At 35.3% G+C, this 23,966-nt stretch overlaps 1 protein-coding gene and 1 long non-coding RNA gene across 4 annotated transcripts in view; one reads left to right on the top strand and one right to left on the bottom strand.

The window, feature by feature from the left end:
- Positions 1-181: 181 nt before the first annotated feature.
- Positions 182-7,919, top strand: LOC306667798. The gene is made up of 3 exons (XR_013765644.1): positions 182-504; positions 2,133-2,232; positions 3,055-7,919. It is a non-coding gene; the product is annotated as an uncharacterized lncRNA (long non-coding RNA).
- KLHL7 (kelch like family member 7) overlaps positions 7,344-23,966 on the bottom strand; it is a 57,546-nt gene continuing 40,923 nt past the window's right edge. For all 3 annotated transcript variants that reach the window (XM_079150577.1, XM_079150578.1, XM_079150579.1), the window contains exons 8-11: positions 14,967-15,207; positions 12,792-12,993; positions 9,438-9,535; positions 7,344-8,311 (exon numbers count right to left, since the gene is read on the bottom strand). In XM_079150577.1, coding sequence (XP_079006703.1) covers positions 8,028-8,311; positions 9,438-9,535; positions 12,792-12,993; positions 14,967-15,207 — 825 coding nt within the window. In that variant the 3' untranslated portion in view covers positions 7,344-8,027. The remainder of the gene's footprint in view (positions 8,312-9,437; positions 9,536-12,791; positions 12,994-14,966; positions 15,208-23,966) is intronic.

Below are 23,966 nucleotides of genomic sequence, written 5' to 3'. Positions count from 1 at the left end.
GAGTCAAGAGAAAGACAGTTGTGACGTTAACAGGAATCTTTAGGACAGCCTCAATTGAGAAGTGTCATAATAGCCTCTGCCTTTGAGTGGGTGCTCCCTTCCTACACTGAGAAATCTTGTTCTTTAAAGTCCACGTTATTTGAAATTCTTACTGATACAGTAAGAATGAAAGAAAAATCCCATTCATGCCTTCAGGGTCAAAATCACTTTGACACAGAAAAGCAGACTCATAGATGCACAGCTTCCAATAAGGATTTCTGAAAACGGTATCCCTATAGTCTTTGCAATTTCCAAGGAAACATCCTACATCCATTTTCCAGTCCACATCTGATGTTACACATAGATGTTTCCAGCCTACCGAAAAAGTTTCATTTAAACTTCATTTGAACTCCACTCTCCCCCCAACTCCTGTCTTACTTTTTATGGTGGAACACCCCACAGTTCCTCTGATTGCAGTCTCCTCAGTTGCAATGATTTAATGTATATGACTTTGATTATTTACAGGTTTGTCCCTTGTGGTTTTAGGATAATTGGGCTAGGGGTAAGCCCTCTCTCTAGCTTGTGTACTTTGGATTTTGAGAACAGTGGGATCTATAGGAACTCTGGGTCTATAAGGGTACGCTAGGTTTTTATTATTATTATTAGTGGAATTCATTTATTTTGAATTTATGAGTTACACAGTACAACCCCCCCACCCTCCATTTGAGAACATACTTGAGACCTAATGCCCATCACCCAAATACTGTATATTTCATACAAACAAGAGCATTCTTCTGTATAACTAACATGGTCATAAAATTAGGACATTAATATTGATATATTACTACTATTTATTCCTTAGGCTCCATGTTTAGCCATATATCCCAATTAGACCCTTAAAATAAACCTGCAAACACCCAGTTCAGAATCATTGTTGCTTGCCTGAGTCAAATTTATTTAGTGTCTCGATTTGGAATATTCTTGAGTTGTAACTTTATTCTCATGTTCTTGACACTATTAGATTTTAGGTTAGTTGTCTTGTAGAAGTTCATCAACGGACTTCTGTTTGGTGTTTTCTCATTATTAGATTCGGATTATGCCACTTTAGTAGGATCATCACAAAAATGATGCTGTTTATCTGGGCACTGTGGCACATACCTATAATCCCAGAGACTTGGGAGGCTGAGGCAGAAGGATCACAAGTTTAAGGTCATCCTCAGCACCTCAGCAAGACCTTGTCTCAAAGCAAAACAAAAAAATAAGAAGAATTGGGGGTATGGCCCAGTGGTAAAGCACTCCTGGGTTCAGTCCTCAGTATCTCGCCTCCCCATCCCTGCCAAATGATGCTGTGGTCTTCACATTGCACTTACCAGGCTGTGCAGAATTTGTCCCCTTATCTATGATGTTGCTTTGACTACTTAATTAAGGTGATATCTGCCAGGAAGCTCCACAATATAAAGTTACACTTTTTCCTCTTTGGTATTAGAATTTGTGGGAAGGTACTTTGACATTATATAAAAATCTGATTCCTCATCAAATTGTTAATTTTTATTTACTCCTATAAATATGGACTTATGATTTCAAATTTTATTCAACAGGTTAGAATTCATTATTTTAAAAATGTTGATGTTCAAATCATCCCTAATTCGGTCAATGGAACCCCCTTTAAGCTTCTTTGTCCTTTTAACAAAGGAAAAAAAAAAAAAACCCTGATTCTTTGGGTATTTCTTTACATTCTGGGTGACTAATTTTACACCTTTCCTGCTTTAGTCCTGGAATCACCCATCTCTCCAAAGAGCCCTGAGTCCTTTTCGTGGTACCAAGATCTGAGCTTTAAGTGTTCTCATTGTTATTGTGATTTCTTTGCTGCCAGGTCCTTTCATGGACATTACTAGGAAGTACATATGTGTAGACATGTATGTATGTATGTGTATATAAATGTGTATGCGTTATACACAGTATAACAGTACACTAATATACATAGTACACTAATTATACATAGTACACTAATAATCTCTAATTCCAATCTAAGACTACAGGATTAATTTTATTTTCCTCCTACATTGTAACTTTCTTCTTTGATAGTGTGAAACTTGGCTTGTATCATCCTTAATATGTTTATTATCTCCTTGTGTCAACCAATTTCTCTGTAGCCACTGACATTTCATCCCTGAAAATGCCAGCATATGTAAGAGACTTTGCTGGGATTGAAGACCTCAAATGATAACAGCTGTGGATGAAGCTAAAATTAAGGTGAGCAGAGTGCTTGGTGAAAGTGGAGAGGTGGACATGGCCAAATTTGAGATAGTCTAGATGAAATGCTGTGTGAGATGAGAGCCTAAGGCTGAGGCTTGCAGAACCTGGTAATCAGTTTGGTGAGGGGTATTGTTGGAAATCAGGGGAGTAGGATTATAGGAAGGAAAATTTTAGTTTTAAGATGGCAGAGTAAAATACTTCTTCCATTTTCTCTCAAAAATCATCTAAGTAAAACAAGCAAAAACACCATCTTTGACTAGGAGATAACCATAATCTCAAACCATAATTTATGAAGACTGAATGTAAATGGATGAAGAGCAGATAGTAAATTACTTAGAAGTGAGGAACAAGATGAAGTTAAAATCTTGCAAAGTGGACACTGAAGTCACCAGAGGATGAAAAGCCTCAGGAATTAAGAGCCACTAGATGCCAGAGAAAGATGGATTGTTTAAAATTTGTATAAGGTGTGGTTAGAATCTGGCTACAAAAACTCATCCAATAAGGCAATTGTCCCTGACAGATCAGTTTTCTTAAAAAATAAATAAAAGGTACAAGAGAGGTTTCAGATTCCAGGATATCAGGTAGAAAGGACTTAAATGTTTATTAGAGTTAGAATCCCCTTTGTCTACAAATCCTGATGGCAGGCTTAACATCCCCTTCTTCCAGATTTGCACCCCCCCACCCAAGGGAAAGATTATTTTATGGAGTATTTAACATCCCAGAAAAATACTTATGGGTTTGTTATGAATTCCCAACAAAAATAACTGGTAATTTCTTCATGATATGTGTTCATTGACTTTTTCTTTTTTCTGTTTTTAGGTGCTAGGAATTGAAGCCAGGGCCTCATGCTTGCTAAGCACATGCTGTTTCATAGAGCTACACTCCCAACCCAAGATAGTCACACATTTTTTTTTTTTTTTTTTTCAGTGCTTGGAACCAAACCCAGGGCTCTGAGCATACTAGGCAAGTGCTTTACCACTGAGCCACACCCCAGGCCTTCATTGATTGTTGTACTCATCCTTGTACACAAAAATTACCATCAATTTTAAATGTCTGTTTTAAATATAAATGCAGAGAACACCTATTTGCAAACATACAGAAAAACAAATCAGAGGAAATAAAAATGTTGAGCATAAAAAATGTTATAAAAACTAAAGTATCCTCACAGTACATGAAACAAAAACAGCATGCTCTACACAAGGGCAATATGAAAGAAAGCGCTCAGTATGTGAATAGTATCAACCTTAAAAGAGCAAAAATTTCCTCTAAATATCTCCTTTACCTTGGTACATGCAGCAAATCCCAAATTTTTGTTGCTAATAGTATTTAAGACAAAAGGAACATAGACTTAGTTGAATAATTGTTTAGTAAATGGAACATTTTGATTTGTTAGTAATATTGTCATAGCAGGATAATTCATGACTCAAATTTTTCATGGGACTCAAGTTTTTGAAAACTAGTCTACAAAACCACAATTATAATTACTATTTTTTATAGCAACAGTAGTACAAGATGCTAAACTTTCATGTTCAAATTGTGATTTTCAAAAGAATAAACTGAATTTTTTGAAATTTTCAGATTTTTAAAGAAGGGCAAATTATTTAAATCTTTAGTTTAGTACAAGTATCCATATATTTGGATTCTATTAAAAGATTTCTTACTATGAGTCTTGCTCATAACAGTCTAAACCCACTGCTATAGTCAACAATGTCATGAAACCTCATATTCCTATGAGGTACATATTTCATCATTCCTTTGGCCACATTTCTATTATTAATAATTTAACATGCTCCTAAAAATTGTAGTTTTATGCCTTACTCCCTAAACCTGTAAGAATCTTGATAGTAGGACCTATATTTACATGTTTTGGTATCTTCCACAATATTATCATAAGTATGTTCCCAATAACTTTTTCAATTTAATAAAGCCATTTAGAATGTTCAATTTTGAGTGCACACTTGCCTGCAAAAAGATCCTGTAACTCTTGGTCTTTTTCTTCCAGGATCCCATTTTATTTGGATCCATTATCGATGGGAAGAATGGATAGTTCTCTTTGGCTCAATAACATGGTGCCAGTGAAAATGTCTTCCCCCTGTGTTAGTGTCCCCAGCATTGGGATCAGACCTCACTGCCCACACCGCACTTAAGACTCAGCATCCAGGCTGTGAAGGGTGGGAGGGGAGCCTCTCCAAAGTGCTAAAGCTACTACCTGTAGATGCTATCTTTCTACACCCAAATTATGTCTACCTAGAACTTCACAATGTGACCTCATTTGGAGATAGTATCTTTGCAGATGTAAATAGTTAAGATAAGATCCTACTAGATTTGGGGTACCCTCAACCCTGTTGACTATTGTCCTTATAAAAACAATGCAGGGGCTGGAGTTGTAGCTCAGTGGTAGAGCACTTGCCTAGTACATGTAAGGCATTGGGTTCAATCCTCAGCACCACATTAAAAAACAAACAAACAAACAAAGGTATTGTGTCCATCTACAACTAAAAAAAATAAAAAATAAAAAATGCAAATGGTATTGGAATCAAAACAGACATGAAATGAAGACTTGGAGACAAACCGACATATTTATAGTCATCTGATATCTGACAAAGGTTCCAAAAATAGATATTGAAGGAAAAAATAGTCTTTTTAACAAACACTGTTAGGAAAACTAGATAGCCATATGTAGAAGACTGTAACTAGATCACTATTTCTCATCCTGCATAAAAGTCAAATCAAAGTGGATCAAAGACTTATGAATTAGACCAGAAACCTTGCAACTGCTTGATGAAAATATAGGCCAATACCCTATAATATTGGTGCAGGCACCCACTTCCTCAACAAGATCCTTAAAGATCAAGAAATAAAACCAAGAATCAATAAGTGGGATGCCGTCAAATTAAAAAAAAAAAAAACAAACTTCTGCATAGCAAAGCAAATGATTAAGAGCATGAAGAGAAAGCCTACAGAATAGGAAAAAATCTTTGCCAGTTGCTCCTCTGATAAGGGATTAATATCCAGAATGTATCAAGAACTCAAAAAACTCAGCACCAAAAAAGGAAATAATCCAATCAGTAAATGGGCAAAATAACTGAACAGTTTTCAAAACAAGAAACACAACAGCCAACAATGTTCAACATCTCTAGCAATCGGAGAAATGCAAATTAAAACTACACTAAGATTTCATCTTACCCCAGTCAGAATGGCATTATTAAGAACACAAATACTAATAAAATGCTGGTGAGGCTGTGGGGAAAACAATACTCTTTTACATTGTTGGTGCGACTACAGACTAGTCCAACCACTCTGGAAAGCAGTATGGAGATTCCTCAAAAAACTAGGGATGGAACCACCATATGACCCAACTATCCCACTGCTTGGTATTTTTCCAGAAGATCTAAAATTGGCATATTAAAGTGATACAGCCACCTCAATGTTTTTATAGAAGCACAATTCACAGTAGCCAAATTATGGAAGCGGCCCAGATGCCAGTTAAATGAATGAATCAAGACAGGGTATATATACACAAGAGTTTTTACTCAGCCATAAAGAATTTTCAGGCATCTTCAGGTAAATGAATGGAACTAGAGAACATCATGCTAAGTAGAACAATCCAGACTCAGAAAAATCAAGGGTCTAATGTTTTCTGATATGAGGAAGCTAGAGCAAAGTAAGTGAAAGAAGGCAGTGCAGGGGGATCAGATATCATAAATGCATAAGAAAGATCAGTGGAGTAGGTAGAGAACCACAGGGAGAGAGGAAGGATGGGAAAAGGGAGGAAATACGGAACAAATTTAACAAAAATCATTTTATGTGTATATATAAATGTGCCAAAGGGAATTTCACCTTTAGGTATATATAAAAGTACCAATCAAAAAGAAATAAAGGAATGAAAGGGAGATCAGTAGAGCAGACAAAGGAGAATGGGGGGGAGGAAGGAGGGAGGGAAGGTGGGGATGGAGATTAAAATCAAATTTCTTGCATGTGATTTTGACAAAATGATCCAGCTACTGTGTATAACTATAAAACTCTAATAAAAAAAATCATGTGAAGACACAGAGACAGGAAAAGTCCATGTGAAGACAGGATAGACTGAAGTGATGCAGCTACAAACCAAGGATCGTCATGGATTGCTGGCAACCATCAAAAGCTTGGGGAGAGGCATGTGTGGTTCTGTTTCAGAACCTCCAGAAGGAACCAACCCTGACAACACCTTGATTTAAGATATCTAGCCTTTTGAACTGTGAGAGAATAATTTTCTGTTGTTTAAAGACACCCAATTTGTGGTAATATGTTAGAACAACCCTTGGAAGCTGATACAGAGGAAAATGGGGAGTGATTGCCATGGGGTTTTCTTTTTGGGGAGATGAAAACATTCTAAAATGATGCTGATGATTGCATAAGTCTACAAATATACTAAAAACCCTGAATAGTACAGTTTAAATGGGTCAATTGATTGGCATATGAATTACATCTCAATAAAGCTATCTATGAAAAAAATCCCTACATAAATAGGTATCTATTATGTTGTTTTGAATTCCCTTTTAATATACTGAGAGTTTAACACTATGATAACCTCCATATAAAGAAAGCAGTGAAAATTAAAATAGGAAAACTGCTTCAAAATTAAAAAAAAACCCATATGTAACACATTTAAAATGAATGAATAAAACTGAGCAGTCCATTTTAAGTTAAAAAATATTTACTATTATCAGATAAAAACTGATGATGACAATTTTACATGGCTCATTCCACATTCCATACATAGAGTAAAGGGCAAAACATTACTAGAAAAGTTAGTAGTTGGGTTGGTAAACAATTTATTGAGACATAAAAGCAACAAATAGAAGATGATATATACTGAACTAAAATTATTACAAAACTTTTAGATGCAAATACACTAAATATTTCTTACGTGTTCTGGTAAGGGAAAAGAAAACAACCCATATGAAGTTCAAAGTAAAAACTAATATTGTGGGTAAACTGTCAGTGCTTTTCTAATGATCTAGAAATTTGCTATAAATAGATTTATCTTTTGCTAGTTAACCATTCTTATTGTGATTGGATTTTATTTAACAGAACTAAATGTGCAAACTACTGTTTTGTAATTGCTGGGTAAAATCATATAAATTAATCATAGATACAAAGTTTAACATCTCATGTTAAAAAGATGGATTATATTTAATTGGATTGAAATGTTTAATGAGATTTTGGGCACACTGTTAAGTCCCCAAATCTGTGTAAGTTCTGTAAGAAAAGTGTATATTTGCCTTGACTCACCTTGCTTACTTCAAAATGGAATACATTTGGTACTAAATGAAATAAATGACGACAAGTAAAACTTTATGACATTAAGCTGCTCCATCAGAGTTGCCCATCTTGAATTACAATTCAAACTATTTCTTAGTTCCTGACTGAACATGAACAGACCTAACTACATAGCACTTACATGGCATATGAAAATAGAATCTAGGGCTAAGATGAGGCTGTTTCAGCCTGCCATAATCATAGTTATAAATTTGAAATTTATTCAAGAAATTAATATTTTCAACAAATGCTTATAATTTTCAAGTTTTCTGGCTAGATATGTTTGTGGTTATGTGGCCAGCTAAAATATGGTCTTTGAATTAAATAGGGAACTCCATATAAAAGAAATTTACTTTACAGGATCTTATTTCTCTCATTTGAAACTTCTTTTACCAAAATACTAAACCAGAACTCTGTAGCCAAACTCTTGGAACAAAGCACTGGTGGCCACATTTTTGAGTCTCTGATATGTCTTGAAGTCCACTAGCTTTTCATGTTTCAAGTGTCTCTTCATTTGCTCCACAAGTATCAACAACGCAAATTAAACAACTGGTGACTGGAAAAGCACGAACTTTGGAGTTGGCAACCCATTTGTCTGTTTCAGTGTTATATTCAAGGATGTGTCCTAATCGGCCCACACCTTGAAACCCAGCCAAGACATAAATGACAGAGCCAACTGCTGCACACTTCACTGTCACACCCTTCCAAGGCATTGGTGACACCATCTTCCATTCGTTTAATTTAATATCATAATATTCCACATTGTCCAGGCCACCTTCAAAAGAATAAAACAACATGAACAACATGAAAAATTATGTGAACAATTGATCATTTTTGTATTTTTCTAACATTAAAAAAATTTCAAACACAGAACACCTAGGTGTAAGAATTTTATAGTGAATGCCCACATATCCGCCACCTAAATTTTAAAGAATCATAAATATTATTTCCATGAAATTAAAAATGTTCTGTCTGGAAAAACAAAAAAGTGAATCAATGACTTCCCCTTTGGTTGTAATTATTCTAATGTTTTTCCTTCTCCTCTTTTAGAAATTTACGGAAAATAGAAATGGACAAGCACAGAAGGGAAAGGAATTTGTTATAATTGCATAATGCTTAAATGTGCTAACATCTCATGTTAGTCATGAAGCCCGTGGACTATCTCTAGATTCAGTTCAGATTTCCCATTTTCTAAAGACAATTATTTAAGCTTTTTAAACACATTACTAAGAAAATAAAAAAGATATAATTTAATAATTTAAAAATAATAATATTGATATTTTCATGCGATGTTTAAAAATGTTTAGGAAGCTGGGCACAGAGGTGCACACCTGTAATCCCAGCGACTTGTGAGGCCAAGGCAGGAGGATCTCAAATTCCAGGCCAGACTCAGCAAGTTAACAAGACTGTCTCAAAAAATAACAGGGACAGCTGTGCATGTAGCTCAGTGGCAAAGTGCACCTGGGTTCAGTTCCCAGGAACTCCCCCACCCCACCAAAAAAGAAAAAAAATAAGTTTAGGAAGCTTTACTATTTAGACTGGATATAAGAGCTAAAACTTCTAGTTAAAAAGTTTTAAAAGATTTTTTTTTTTTAAGGTTCAAATATTTCTATCGCTCAACAGTTCTTAAGCTGGAGTGATATCATTCTATAGGAGGCATCTGGAAATGTACTGGAGTCATCAGAAATTGTCAAAGGTGGCCCTAATGACATTTCATGGACAAGGATGTTTAACATCCTGCAGTTTCATGAAATGTTAGCTTCCAGAAACTGTAGAATAGGTATAATGATGTATGTGGTAGAGAACTGTATTTGGATTTTAAGAAAGACTTTAACAAATTAAAGTAAGAAAGTATCAGGAAACTCATCAGCAAAGTTGAATGGTGAAGTAATGTCATATACCTAAACCATTCTGACCACCCACAGCAAATATCTTGTCTTTTACAAATACCAGACCATGATTCTTTCTGGGTTCAATCATTGGACACAGCTCAGTCCACCTGAAAAAAATAAAAGAAAGTTTTTAGTGTGCTTATTCACAGGAAGAAAGACTCTTATACTAACAAGAAAGATCTGTTATTCTAAATAATTGATTAATTTCATAAAACATTTAGGGCACAATGATTAATTCTGAAATATTAATGATCTTTTTTTGTCTTATATTATGTATTCCTTTTTGTTTTAAAAACTGTTTCACAGCCACCACTGTGGAGCACGCTGTGAACTGAGGTGGGAGAGGCCTCTACTAGCTCAACTGTGGAGACACAGTGAGCTGTATGGTATGTTAAACATGGTATTTAGCTTACAAAATTCATTTTACATACCTCCTTCCTCCTTCTTCCCCAGTGTGTCAATTATATAAAATGAGTGCATGTTTTATGTATATCTAAATCTCTTTACAGTTTATAAGACAGTTTGCATAAATCCTCCCTCCTTATATAATTCACACGCAGAGTATGCATTTCAAGTGTTTAGAAGCTTTTCTTAAAATTCTTATTGTTCAAACCATGTCATGTTGTTTGCATAGGTTTAATTTCTTAGCATCCAATTAAACACATTCTAGGTACAAAACAATTAAGATGTCAAAGTTAGGATGAAAAATTCATATAAAAATAACTTGGGATGGCTGAATCACATTTTAGGAAGGAAATATAGCATATAACATTTATTTTGAGAATTGGTTAATTATATTCACAAAGCTTTTTATTTATGAAAATATAAGGGCACTGGAAAGATCATAGAGAATTCAAATTTAACACAGAAGCTCAATAGAAGCAAAAGAAATGCTAAGTCTTACAAGTTTTATACATTCCTAAAACCGAAAATTCACCTTGTTTTAAAAATCACAGAGTTCAGCCAGGCGCAATGACACATGCCTGTAATTCCAGTGGCTCGCTAGAGAGGCCAAGGCAGAAGGATCACAAGTTCAAAGCCAGCCTCAGCATAAGTGTGGTGCTAAGCAACTCAGTGAGACCCTGTCTCTAAGTAGAATACAACATAGGGCTGGGGATGTGGCTCAGTGGTCCAGTGCCCCTGAGTTCAATCCCTGGTACACCCCAGCAAAAAAAAAAAAAAAAAATCAGGAAGCAGTATGAATCAGATTACAGCTTTCCAATTAGTATGCTGTGACACATGTGGGCAGGGGCTTTATGGAAGGTAAAAGCAGAGGTACGTAATGGAGGGAGGACAGCAGATGTAACACCATTCACCCTGTGGTTTGGGACAAGATGGTATGGATAAATAGCTGAATTGATGGGTGATAGAATAAGGGGTATCCCCAGGATTCCTGGCAAGTACATGGTACATTTTGAACATATGTGAAAGCAGTTCATTTGATGATCTCAAAAGATTTTGTCTCAACACATTAGCAATATATAAATTTCAAGACAAGTGGTTTTTACTTCTGTTCCTTACATTGATAATAAGTTAAGCAAAAAATGAGAAAGGAAAAATTTTAACTGCATTTATGTTTTAGAAAAGAGTTATTGATTATGCTTTCATAAAACCTTTAAAAATATGTGGGAAGCAGAAATAGGTAAATGCACATGATTGATCATATTTCTTAAACTCCTATCTTTTAGTTTAAAAAAGTAATAGGTGGAGTGGAAGACTTTTATGTTTGGTAGTGTGGTAAAATTTTCTAAATAGAAAACACAAAGCATACTCTTGATATTAACTACTCTTGATATAACATTGAAGTTGAACACATTCATCTCAAAACTTGTTCTAGTAATAGAAGAACAATGGGCAATCTAGGTACATAAGCAAGTTACTTGTCTTACCAAAAATCTTTTGAAAACATCAACTAAAAGTATGACTGAAATATTATGTATTATTTCATAATTATCTTTAATGTCACTGCATTTACCACCATCTCCATTAGTCAATGATTACCACCATTTCCTTTTTTGCTACATTGAATGGGTTCCGATGTTCACTACAAGGTTGGAAAAACAAGATAACCATTTCTTTCTTTAGCATTTTGCCTTTTTAAAAGTAGTTGCTACTTACTTGATATAAGAGTAATTTTATTTAATAAATATGAACCCAAACACAATTTTGGACATATGAGCCCCAAAAGACATTATGCCTAGGGGTATGATTTATTAATGCCATGAACCAATATGTAATATTTCTCTCTACTGAAGGACAAATTTACTTCTAAGTCCTCCACCTCCTACATTTCTTGACATCTCAAATATAAATATTTGATGAGTCAATCAGATTTGTCTCATTCATATGTATTTACCACACAAGCAGGACCAGAGAGGGCTCCCACGAGATATAAGGTCAAGCTATTTCTGAAGAGACAAAGGAGGGGTTAGGAAAAAATTTTTTAAATTTGTTCTAATTAGTTATGGCATGATAGAAGAATGCACTTTGACACATCATACATAAATGAAGTACAATCCTTTTTTTTTTTTAAATAAAGCTTTATTCACCTCACAATAACTTGCTCACCTCACAATAACTTAGAATCACATAGTTTATTCCCCACCTACAGTCCACAGTGGTTATTTCTGCCCATTACTGACAACTTCCTAGCTGTTCTCCTGACCTTTCTCTCATATTTTATTACTTCTTTTTCTCTATTATATATGACAACATTTATCTCTAGTTCCTGCCCCAACCTTGCAAATCTGCATCCATAAAATTGCTCAGAGTACAAATTAACTATAGCCCTAATCTTTTGAAGGCACTTGTGTTTATATATAGCAGTTATTTTTTCTGTGAGGCCTTTATAGCATCTTCTATGTGTTAACATTTTTATAGTATTATGCACTGGCTTACACAAAGCTGAGATATAAACTACTGTTGGGATCACTTCATAAAACATAAGTGCATTCAGATTTTCCATGAAAGTGACAATTACAGTAAAATTTTCCTTGAGCCTTGAAGAGTGACTTAGAGATTTTTAAGATTTTTTTTTAAAACTTTAAAAAAATTTTTTACAGATTGCATTTTGATTCACTGTACACAAATGGGGTACATCAATTCGTTTCTCTGGTTGTGCTTGATGTAGATTCGTGCCATTCGTAATCATAGATGTACATAGGGTATTGATGTTTGTCTCATTTCTCCATTTTCCATAACCCCTCTTCCTCTCATTTCCCTCTACATAATCTAAAGTTCCTCCATTCTCACTCCATTCTTAATGTAAGAACTAAATTCTGTTGGGGTCCTTCTGTCTTTTCACCTCTTCTACTGGGCTTTTAGAATACAGTAACATGAAATGAGTTTTAAGTTGATACATACGTTTCTGTGGCAGGATCATAAACTTCACAGGAACTGAGCACTCTCCCAGAAACGTTGTTCCCTAAGCTTCCACCACAAACATAGATGAGGCCGTTGGCTTCCACCATCCCATGGCTGCAGCGCTGAGTCAGCATGCTTGGCTTCGTGTGCCAGCTTTCAGTTCTCGTATCATAGCACTCAAACAAATAGAGAGCTGAGTTTCCTGTATATATTAAAAAAAAGTGGGGTGAGGAGGGAGGCATCACACTTAACTGAGTGTACATGTGGGTTTGGAATGAATTAACTATAGAGCTGAGTCATGTTAGGAGAGGGAGAAAAAACTAGGGTTGTGGAGTCATTTTTATAAACAACAACAAAAATATAAGAACAGTTTAAGAAAAAGGTGATAACTGTACAGACTTTGGAAAACATTTGAAAAATGAATTTATTTGAAAGCCTTGTTTTTTGGTTATTGTACTTTAAGAAGAGAAAATTGGTTTGATTTCAAAATAAAAATGAAACAAGAAACATTATGTCTTCAAGTCCAGTTGTGCATGCTGGGAATGACCTAAACTTCAAGTATGTGTATAGAATGGAAAAAAATATTTATTCAGATGTATATTCATACCTTAAAATATGAAAACTATAATTTGATAATATTCTAAAGCTTATTTAATGTTATGCAATACTTACTGCATCATTAATAAATTGAAAATTTCTTCACTGTTCTCAGTGATTGCATGGGTAAGCCCTAAAATCATACTGGTTCATTCTTGACTGTATTCTTGAGTTATCAATGTATATATTTTAGTGACAAAATATATTCATCATGTTTTGCAACTTTTGCACACTGTAGGAACTCAATAATGATTTGGATATAATATATTAAGGATGAAGTGCTTTTTTCCCTTAATAAAACTATTTCTTATCTTTCATTGTTCTAGGGTAATGCCAAATGATTTAAAGACAATTACAACCTTTATAATTCTCCATTGCAACCAATGTCTAGGAAGAGTAAAGATCAGAGAATAGTAAATAGAAGAAAGAATAGTTATGGCCTAAATAAACTTATGATCCTCTTGCCTCAGCCTCCTGAGTACAAGATTACATCCTTTATTTCTAATTTGGTAGAATCAGGTTGGTGGATGCTATGGGGAAATATATAGTATACAGCAGATATTAAAAAAATTAAATAAAAAAACCAACAGTAAATACTGAAGAAATGAAGTTCTCTAGTACCTCAAAACAAACACTTGCTATTACCTTTAGGATTAATTGTATTTGAAATATGCTGTATTATGACATTCTGTAAAGGATGTTTTAAGGAGAGGAAAAGGTCCCCTCTTAAGTCATATTTAGGAAATCTCATTTTTTCTTGTATTTATTTGACATGCAGAGTGTCTGTGGGGGCAAAACCTTAAACTAAATATGTTGATGAAAAGTAAAACATTCTCAGTGCAAATATCAAAATCATCAATAAAAAATAAAAAGATTTAACATGAAAATTCTATACAAGTTTGTTTGGTCTTCCTAGTTTTTCTTATAAGACAATTATTTAGCTAAAGAAAATACTTCAAAAAGATAAATGCATATAAAAACTACTATCTGTGTGCTATTCTGTACCTAGGATATTCATTTAGGAATATTATTTGTTTAGAAAAAGACTAGTAGACACTGACAAACGATTCATCAAATAGAAAGGTTTTTATGTCCATACCCACACCAGTGTTATGATCCATAAACATAAAATATTACTGACAATATTAGATTAAAACGTTACAGAATAAAGTGAATATGACTGTTTTTTTTTATGATACAAAGAAAGTTACAATAATATAGATTTAAAAAGTTTGAATATAGTAGAATTCTTAAAAGGTCTATAAGTAAGTCTAACTTTAAAAATATTGAAAGCAAGTACTACTGGCCAACTAATCTAGAACTAAAATTCAGATAGTATCTACTAGTCATAATAAAAAATGGGCAATTAAAAATCTAGGAAGTTGACATTCTTCTAAATTAATTATTTAGAAGATTAAGGTAAGCCTTCAAGGAAATGGGCTCTAAAAGGTGACTAACATGTAACTAAATTACCAAAGAGCATCTGGACAAATAATATCAATTTTTATTTAAATATGAAAGCCAAGATACTTGGCTTCAAAACACTTCCTTCAAACAAAATGACTAAGAAGTCCTTACCTACTTCTGAACCTCCAGATGTGTAAATCTTGCCCTCTGCAGCACAGGCAGCAAGGCTGTCTCGAGGTGTTGGAGGGCCCAGTTTGGAATACCAGCTATCCTTTACTACATTATAGCAGTCCATTCGCTTTATGGGGAAAAGCTGAGAGCCACCCAAAATATACACTACGTTGTCCCAAAATACGCATGCTGCATCTCTTCGTTTTTCAAAGGGGCAGCGGATATCTGTCCAGCTATAATCCTGAAACAGGAAAGGACAGGAAGCTTTTGGTAAGGGAAAAACATAATTAAAAAGGACAAGCATAGACATAGTTAAGAAAACAAAGGAATGTGTTAATTTACAAGAATACATACAACTTTGACTTGAGACTGTTACCCAATTTAATCCGTGTAATTTCTTCAGAATGTTAGTTAGTTTGGGGTAAAGGGCAAGAAGAAGGTACTCTATTTCTTTGGTCCTGTCTTTTCTGGCTTTAATTAAACTTATATATCTGGATATACTGCTGTAACCCTGTCTTCGATTTCTTCTGTTATTGAAGATAATATAAGAAAACTCCAAAATAAAGTTGTTTTGTTATTTTTAAAGACTCTTTCAAATCAAGTATCTCCATGCCTTCCTCCCAGATGTACAGACTGGTGTAAAAAAATATCAATGGACCTTAACGAGCTCAAATTGTTATTATTCTACTGATACCTACAGCCAAGAGGTATTTTGTGTGGGCTTCTGTGAGGTTCTTTCTATAAACATTGAGTCAATGTTGTCCATCATGCTCTTAAAACTATGCTATTTGTGTACATTTATGGATATATAACAAATCCCATCATAATGTACAACTGATGCACCAATAAAAATGTGAAGAGAGAAGAAAAGTCATAATTATAAAATAACTACTGTATTTATTTTGAAATGCTTGAGTAATGTGTTCTGAGTACTAGATACTCACTTTTTTCCCCTGATGATTTGAAATGAGCCACACAGAACCTCACAGTAAGGGCCGCTCACAGCACCACCCCGTTTCCTATGTTTGATGGTATCCGAGGATGCTTCTGCCTACCTTCCATGTATGTGATGGGGGAATGTTTACACTTTTTTGAGAAAGGAAGCAGTATTTTAGTGTTTTAGTCTAAGAATTAAAATAAATTGCTTTCTTGGGACCATAAATGCCAGGTAAAAAATGATGAGCTTATGTGTGCATATGAGAGAGAGGAGAGAGGGAAAGATAGGAATAGGCATGTGCCTCTACCTACTTGCAATCTGGACTCCAATTTCTCTTTTTTTTGAGGTGTGATCTTGCTATATTACCTAGGCTGGTCTTGAACTCCTGCCTCAACTTTCTGAATGCTGGGACTACAGGCATATGCCACCATATCTGGACCTCAATTTTTAAAATGTTTAATGACAGTTTAATAACTGTCAGTGGTTACTGTAGATGTCAGACACTAAATTTCATAAATACTAGCTACTAGTCATATACAATATTGTGCCCATTAGTTCATTATCTACACAGATAAGCAAAAGATCTTATGCCAGCATTTCTACCAATAATGCAAACAGACTTCAATTTCAGCTAAAATTTAATATTTTACATTTGGGCTCACTTAAATACATCTGCATTTGAATACACCCAGCTCTGGCTTTATGTATGTATGGAGGGAGAGGAGATTATAAATTTATTTTTCCACATATGTGTATGGTTAGGCCCCCCCATCTTGCCTGGGAAGTCTTCCTAATTCTTCCAATCTATCACCCAAAATAGAGTATTGGGAAGGTGATCTGATGTTTGCCCTTTGATAGCTGGTTATATTACTTGGGAGATAATATTTGTATTGAAGAAACATGGGAAGTTAGGCTTGTCAGCTCAGTGAGTATGAATTTTGGGCCTTGTCCTGGTAATAGAACCAGCTCCCTGCATTCCCAGGTTATAGCGGAAGCTAGATGAATTTGCAGTTTTCATGTTAGCAACAAGATGGACAAATAGCACTATAGTCACACATGGGGAGGTGCCTATGTGTGGGTAGGTGGCAGGGAATTATTATCCTAAAAATATAATTCGGTCCAGTTAAATTTTATTGAGTATCTATTCCATACGAGGGTCTGTGTTTAAGGGCTGAGAAGACATGAAAATTGGAAAGCCTAGGAAAGATGCCAATAGCAGGGTTTCTTAAGTTTTGATATATTGCCCATTTATGTATATACATGTACACATGCAGACACATCTGTGTATAAAGTCCTGTTTTCCTTGGTCCTAACTTAGCCTTTCTTGCCTCTGCTGATATGCTACGTTCTGTACTTTTTTTCCAGCTTAAGATTCCTTTCCATTAGTTAGACTTCCCTGATTTCCTTCTTCTGAGTCTCACCTCCTTAAAGTGCAGGATCCGTGACTGAGCACTCCTTTGCTATCTTCCCTGACTGATTTTCTAGCTGTAGTGCAAGAGTACTTTTAAAAAATGTTTTATTTTATTTATATTACTTATTTATACTGGGTACTGAACCCAGGAGTGCTTTACCACTGAGCTACATCCCCAACCCTTTTAATTTTTTGTTTTGAGACAGTCTCACTATGTTGTTCAGGTTGGCCTTGGACTTGCCAATCTTCCTACCTCAGCCATCCAGGTTGCTGGGATTACACGTGTGTGCTACCACATCCAGCTGTAGTGCAATAATAGTTCTTACTGCTCCCAGGACAATGAAAGCTTCAGTATTTGTTCTAAAGTCTTCAGACAAAAACATCAGTGTGCTATGTTCAGAATCAGGACTGATATAGATATCTATCTATCTGCCTATCTATCTATAGATCAAATGTGTTCTGAAAATACTAGGATCTTCAAATAATAGAAATACTACTGACATAGATTTTAAAAATCATGGCAACCACAATGCAAAATGAAATAGATACTTTTTATTTATTTATTTTAAGACTTGAGAACTTTATTTTGGATAATTTTGAAAGGAAATCAATCTAGATTAGGGAGGCAGTTTCCAGAAGAAAAAGCAAAATTAACAAAATGAAAAACAAAACAAAACAAAAACCTTAAGATTTCCTGAAGAAACTTTGGGGGAGAGTCAATCCAATGAGTCTAGAAAAACAAATTACAAGTACTTTCTCTTAAGCCATTATCTGACTTATCTTTAGTTTCCAAGGGCTGTTAAAATTATCAAACTATGGTGACAATCTACAGAAATCAAGTTCATGCCACATGCCAGAACTTTCTAGAAGTAGTTTCATGAGAAGTACATAGAAAAGGACTTCATTCATTTTCATTCAGAAAGAATGTGCTCAAAGAAGCTGGGACAAGCTAGGCTCTGTCTAAGGAGCTATGGATCTCAAGGAGGTCACTTCTCAGGAACTTCAGTTTCCTTTTTTGTAAAACAAAAGGATTGTACTAGATGATCTAAGGTCTTCTCTCTTTCAGCCCTAAAATCCAATGATCTCAAGGACTAAGTGATTTAGAATGTAACAAATTAGTACCATTAAATAATAAATAGCTATTATTAGTTTTTGCTACCTTTTTAGGATCCATGATGAAACAGCTTAATATATTATCTAAATTTCCTGAAATAATATCTCATTTACAGATAAAAAAACTAAGTGATGTTAAGAATCTTATCAAAGGACACATAGTTAAAAAACAGGTAATCCAAAATTTAAATCTAAAGCTACCTGACTGTAAAGCTGTGCTCTTAGCTTCTATGTTATACTGTTTCTGTAAAATCTTCTTTCACAGCCTGCTAGACAGAACAATGGACTGGAAGCAAGGCAATCTGGGTCTTTCTCACCACTCCTGGGTTCCTAGCTAAGTTACTCTGGGTACTTGAGTTGACAATGCTGAACCTCAACAGACTCATCTGTAGAATCAGGATGGCTGCTGAAGTCCTGCACCACTTCTACATCTTATCAGCTATAAACACAATGCTCAATCAAGCCAAAAAGATGCTTTCATATGCAGCATTCAATATGCTCTAAATCTTTTCTCCTTTCTTTCTCAACAAACTCTACCAATAAATCTCTCTCATGAAACTTCATCCATGGAGGATTCCTGATTGACAAATCTAACCCAGGGAATTTTCTTCTTTTTTCTACTATCAGTGCTGGCACTGTCTATCATATACTGGGGCATATAATTGGTTAAATTCAATTGAATTTCTTGCCAACCTCTGCCACTGTGCAGAGGGAATTTTTATCGGGTGATAGTTTGTATTTGTATAAAAGTATATTTCATAAAGCTAGGGCACCTGCATTTTTGATCTCACAAAAGTCAGAGTCTGCAGATGCTACAACCTGTTCCTAATTTGGACCAGGGGTTCTCACTGCAACACTATCTTTTAATTGTTCCAGATGGCATCCTGTCACTGAGGCTCCTGGCTTTGTGGTTCATTGCACACCAAGGAGGGCTGGTGGGGGAGGGGGCTGTGACCAACCAATAAACAATACTTGGGGTTGGAGAGCAGGCTTTCATACACTTTTTAAAGTAAATCTAAAAATTTTTCATTTTTATCCTTTGTTAGGGTAATTCTTTTATGAAGAATTGATCCAAAAGGAAAAACTGGACAGTATGCAAAGCTGGCATATATAAGGGTATTTCACTGCAGAGATATCTTAAAAGGGAAAAACTGATATAGGACAAATGTGAAAGAAAGGACAGGTATTAAATAATGGTATACACTGTAGCCCTTCATGAGGATATTTTCATCTCACCATAAGATATCACTATAAGATAATGTTGGGAGTAAAAAGAATTTTGTAAAACAGCATGTTTGTTATGACCTCATAAATATGAAATGTGAGAACTGTAGTTTTCACTGAATACTAATGTCTGTCTGAATTTTGTGAGCACTGTGACTTTTATATTGTGCTATGTTCGAATTTTTTATAAATATGTATTATTTTTTAAATAAAAAATGTAAAAATAACAATCACACAAATGATAGCCAAGAATGGCACACAAAAACACAAACAACTACTCCCCACACAGAGATCTACAACAGTACTCAACATTTTAATAGAAATGTGAAATTAAAACTAATTTTAAGATACAGGCTTTAAGAATTGAGAAAAAAAAAGCTATTTTACTATGTAATGAATTTCAACTATAGGATAGATTATGGTATTTGCCTCTCTTCCCAATAGCACATTTTTTTAGGGTACTGTGGTTTTCAGAAGTAAATGTGTTAAGCAAGTAATTTCACAGGTTGTTCCCATATTTTGAAATGTATCCATTTTTAATAGGGCCACACAAATATTGGTGGAGATAGATTTAAAAATTAGAGAAAAAAAATTGTTTTCCTTGCCATGTTAGGGTTTTCTGTATGCTAGGCAAGTACTCTATCACAAAGCTATACCCTCAACCCAGGAAAAACACTCTTGTAACTTAAATTCTTCAACAATAGCACTGTGGCTAATAAAAAGATTAATGAAGTTGGTGGGAAAGGAGACATGATTGTGGTGTTGCAGGCTGCTAGATAAAATTAGACTTAATTAACAATAAATATAACAAATATTTTTCAGCTGTTAATCATCAATAAAAATCAGCAAAGAGTGAGGACAGAGACCAGATCAAAGGGATTTACAAGAATCGCTGCTGCTTTATTTACAAAATATTCTTCCCTTCTTTACTCCCAAACTAAAAATCATACCACCAAAACCAAAAATCAAGCCTAAGCTACTCATAAATTCAAGTATGAAATAAAAATTTGGTCCAAAAGTGAAATTGGACATGCATATTATACTCAATAATAGCACTTAGCTATTAAGTAGAAAATAAATATTAGGGAAGCATCCCTGTGTGAGCACTCTGCCAAGTTATTTTCAACAGATTTGCCTTTAAATGAACTGTGATGTATAATTTTTAATCTTGGCACAGCAAGGCACATTATACTTTACATGATCATCTCAATTTCTGGAATGAACTCATGTACTAATTTAATAAAATGTTCTCACCAATGAAGTATCAACTCACTGTGTTCAAACATGTGGAGTACTGGAAATAATGCCGAAGGCCAATGTTTGTCGAGTCAGGGAAGGTAAAGGGAAAACCACAGTGGAGAAGAGGGCAAACTTCTGGACATTTAAACATGAGAAAATCAGAAAACCTAAGGATGGCAAGGAGACAATGACTAAGGAGTGATGTCCAAGACATGTCTTAAGGAGTCAGAGAAACATAACTGATAACCACACAAATCCTGAGATTTAAACTCTTTTAGTCCACAAAACTGGTTTAGAAAAAACTAGGACTTGCCTAAAATCATATACCTAGATTTGAAATGCTCTTTCTAAAAAGTAGCTGCCTTCTTTTACAGAAAAAAGACCCATGAACAGGTCTAAGAAAAATGACCAATGACCCACACCTTCAGTTTTTCCACCTATGTTGAATTCTTTTTTAAAAGTGCAAAGTTAAATTTAGATTCTGGTCAGTTAGATAATTCTCTTGGGATCTTCCATGAAAAATTTTTATAATCATACTTTTTAAGTCAAAATGATGCATTTTCATATAGCATTCAATTTACTTGCAATACCTTTTTCTCTTCCTTCCCAAACTGTACCAATAACTCCTGTTCAAGAAAACCTCCATGAAGCTACCACAAAGGGGTCCTGGTTGACAAATCCAATCCAGGAAGTGCTTTTTTTTTTTTTTTTTTTTTTTTTTCATGTGACCAAAGCTGGCATTGTGTGTCACACACTGGGACATTAACTGGTTAAATTAAGTCAAACATCTCAATGACCTTGTTATGGTTTAGATATCAGGTGTCCCCAAAAGGCTCATGTGTGAGACAACACAAGAAAGTTTAAACATGTAATAATTAAAAGCCTTAACATAATAGTGCATGAATCCCCTGATAGAGATTAACTTGGTGGTAACTGTACATAGGTACACTGTGCTGGAGATGGTGGGTCATTGGGGGTGTGCCTTTGGAGTATATGTTTTGTCCCTGGAGAGTAGAGTCTATCTCTCTTTCTAGTGTGATGTCCTGAGCTGCGTTCCTCCACCACACTCTTCTACCATGATGTTCTGCTTCACTTCAAGCCCCAAGGAAATGAGCTGGTTGTCTATGGACTGAGACCTCTGAAACCATGAACTCCAAATAAGGTTTTTTTTTTTTTATCCTCTAATTGTTCTTGTCAGGTTTTTTGGTCATAGCAGGGAAAAAGCTGACCTCCCAAAACATACCTCCACCTCTGTGTTCTCTTACTGCTTCCTGTTTCTGTGTTTCATGCACTTTAAATTTGAGGACGGGACTGTTACTTGTGTCTTTCATATACCATCAATACCAACAAACTTCAAGTTGTAGATGAACTGTGCTAGTAGGAATATGATAAAATATTTGTTTAAACTATACTTTTACAACTAGCTAACCATACAATACCCTCTGTTCTTTGTAGGAGCTGAGGAGACTTGTCTTTTACACCTGGATCATCAAAGAAAAAACCCTCACCACACCTAACTGAATGTGATTCAATACTTATGACAGGTCTTACTGTGCTTCTGGGTCATCATGTGAATAAGTGTCAAAGGTAGCCAATGTAATTATAGGTGACATGATATAGTAAGTAGTGAGAATGTATCTCCTTCCCAGTTACTCTCAGCCTCTCATCCCTCTAGCCCTTTGGTCATGTGTTACTACTGTCTTGCCACTTCCCAAAGGCTAGAGACCCTTAAAACACCACCACACAGATACTATTTCTGTTTTTATCATCTCTTCCCACTTAACCCCCTCAAATACCTATAATTCTGTTTCCACTCTCTCCAAGTCTTTGAAAGGACTCATCTATTAATTTGTGATAATTAAGGCTGGCTGTGGTTTATGGAGAATGAGTCTGACAACATCCCTTCTGGGGTTAGTCATATTCTCACTGGAGGTTTATTGAAAGTACAGTGTCAATACAAAGAAATAAACTGCAGTGGACCAAGGTGGGATGGAAGAGGCTGTGAGGTTAATTTTTAGAATGAAACTACAAATCCGTGTGTTATGAAGATGCTTAAAAAGAGATGGACTGAGAACCAACAGTCCTAGTTTGGAAGATACTCAAGGAAGGCAGAACACTTAACTGAGAATTTCCCTCAGCATGTGCTCCACTACCTTCTTTACATAAATGTGACATCAACCTGTGTAATCACACTGCCTGCAAAGATTCAGGCAGAATACCTCCTATTCATAAGCTGCAGTGAACGCTGATTTTGCCACTGGAAGCCTATTATCCTGACAACAAAGGAAGCTTAGGGAATGTTCAGGATGATCCACACTTGAATTCCAACAATATCAGTGGCTGGGGCTCACAGCTAGAGATCCCACCCATCTGGGATGACTGCTGCCCATTTTGGATTTTAAAAAGAAATAGTTTTCTTTATTCAGTGAATTCAATATGGGGTGGTTCATCCCAAATCCACACCCCCACCAACATCAAAATACATCACATAGAACAGGGGCCAGAAATGATAGTCTTGCCTTCATCACCTCACCTACAGACAACACTGTACAAGGTCACTGATTAGAAAGCTGTGGGTTGCAAACAGGTTTAGGGGCATAATTCTCTTTAAAGCAGAAACCATGGTAACTAAATCAAATAGGTTATTAGGCAGTTTAAACCTATGCAAAATTTGGGTACCTCCATCGGGGCCCCACAGTTCCCTGGAGCAGTTAGAAATGCCTGTTTCAGAGCCCTTCTCTCCAATCCCTGGAAGCTGCCCATGGAGTCAGTCCCTTCTTGAACTGTGCACATGAAGCTTTCTCATAACTAATGCTTCTACCCACTGAAATACACAGTCCAGAAAATTAAGGCAACTGAGGGGAATAAATGGGGAAATAAAGTCTTTATTAAAGGTATAATAACAAAAATGTCCATCATACTTATGAAAGTTCTTAACTAGGCACAAGAATAAAAACAGTCCTGGTCCCAGCCACTGTAGTCAAATACTTGCTCATCACCAAAGCAGAAAGTGAAATCAAGGGTTGGTGGGAGCAGTCTCATCGCATGTCTCCAAGCACACAGGTCCAGTTTCTGT

The sequence above is a fragment of the Sciurus vulgaris genome (genome assembly GCF_902686455.1).
Source record: "Sciurus vulgaris genome assembly, chromosome: 8".
In the NCBI taxonomy this organism is placed as follows: domain Eukaryota; kingdom Metazoa; phylum Chordata; class Mammalia; order Rodentia; family Sciuridae; genus Sciurus; species Sciurus vulgaris.
The sequence above is the reverse complement of the archived record's forward strand: the minus strand, read 5'-3'. Positions and strand labels throughout refer to the sequence as shown.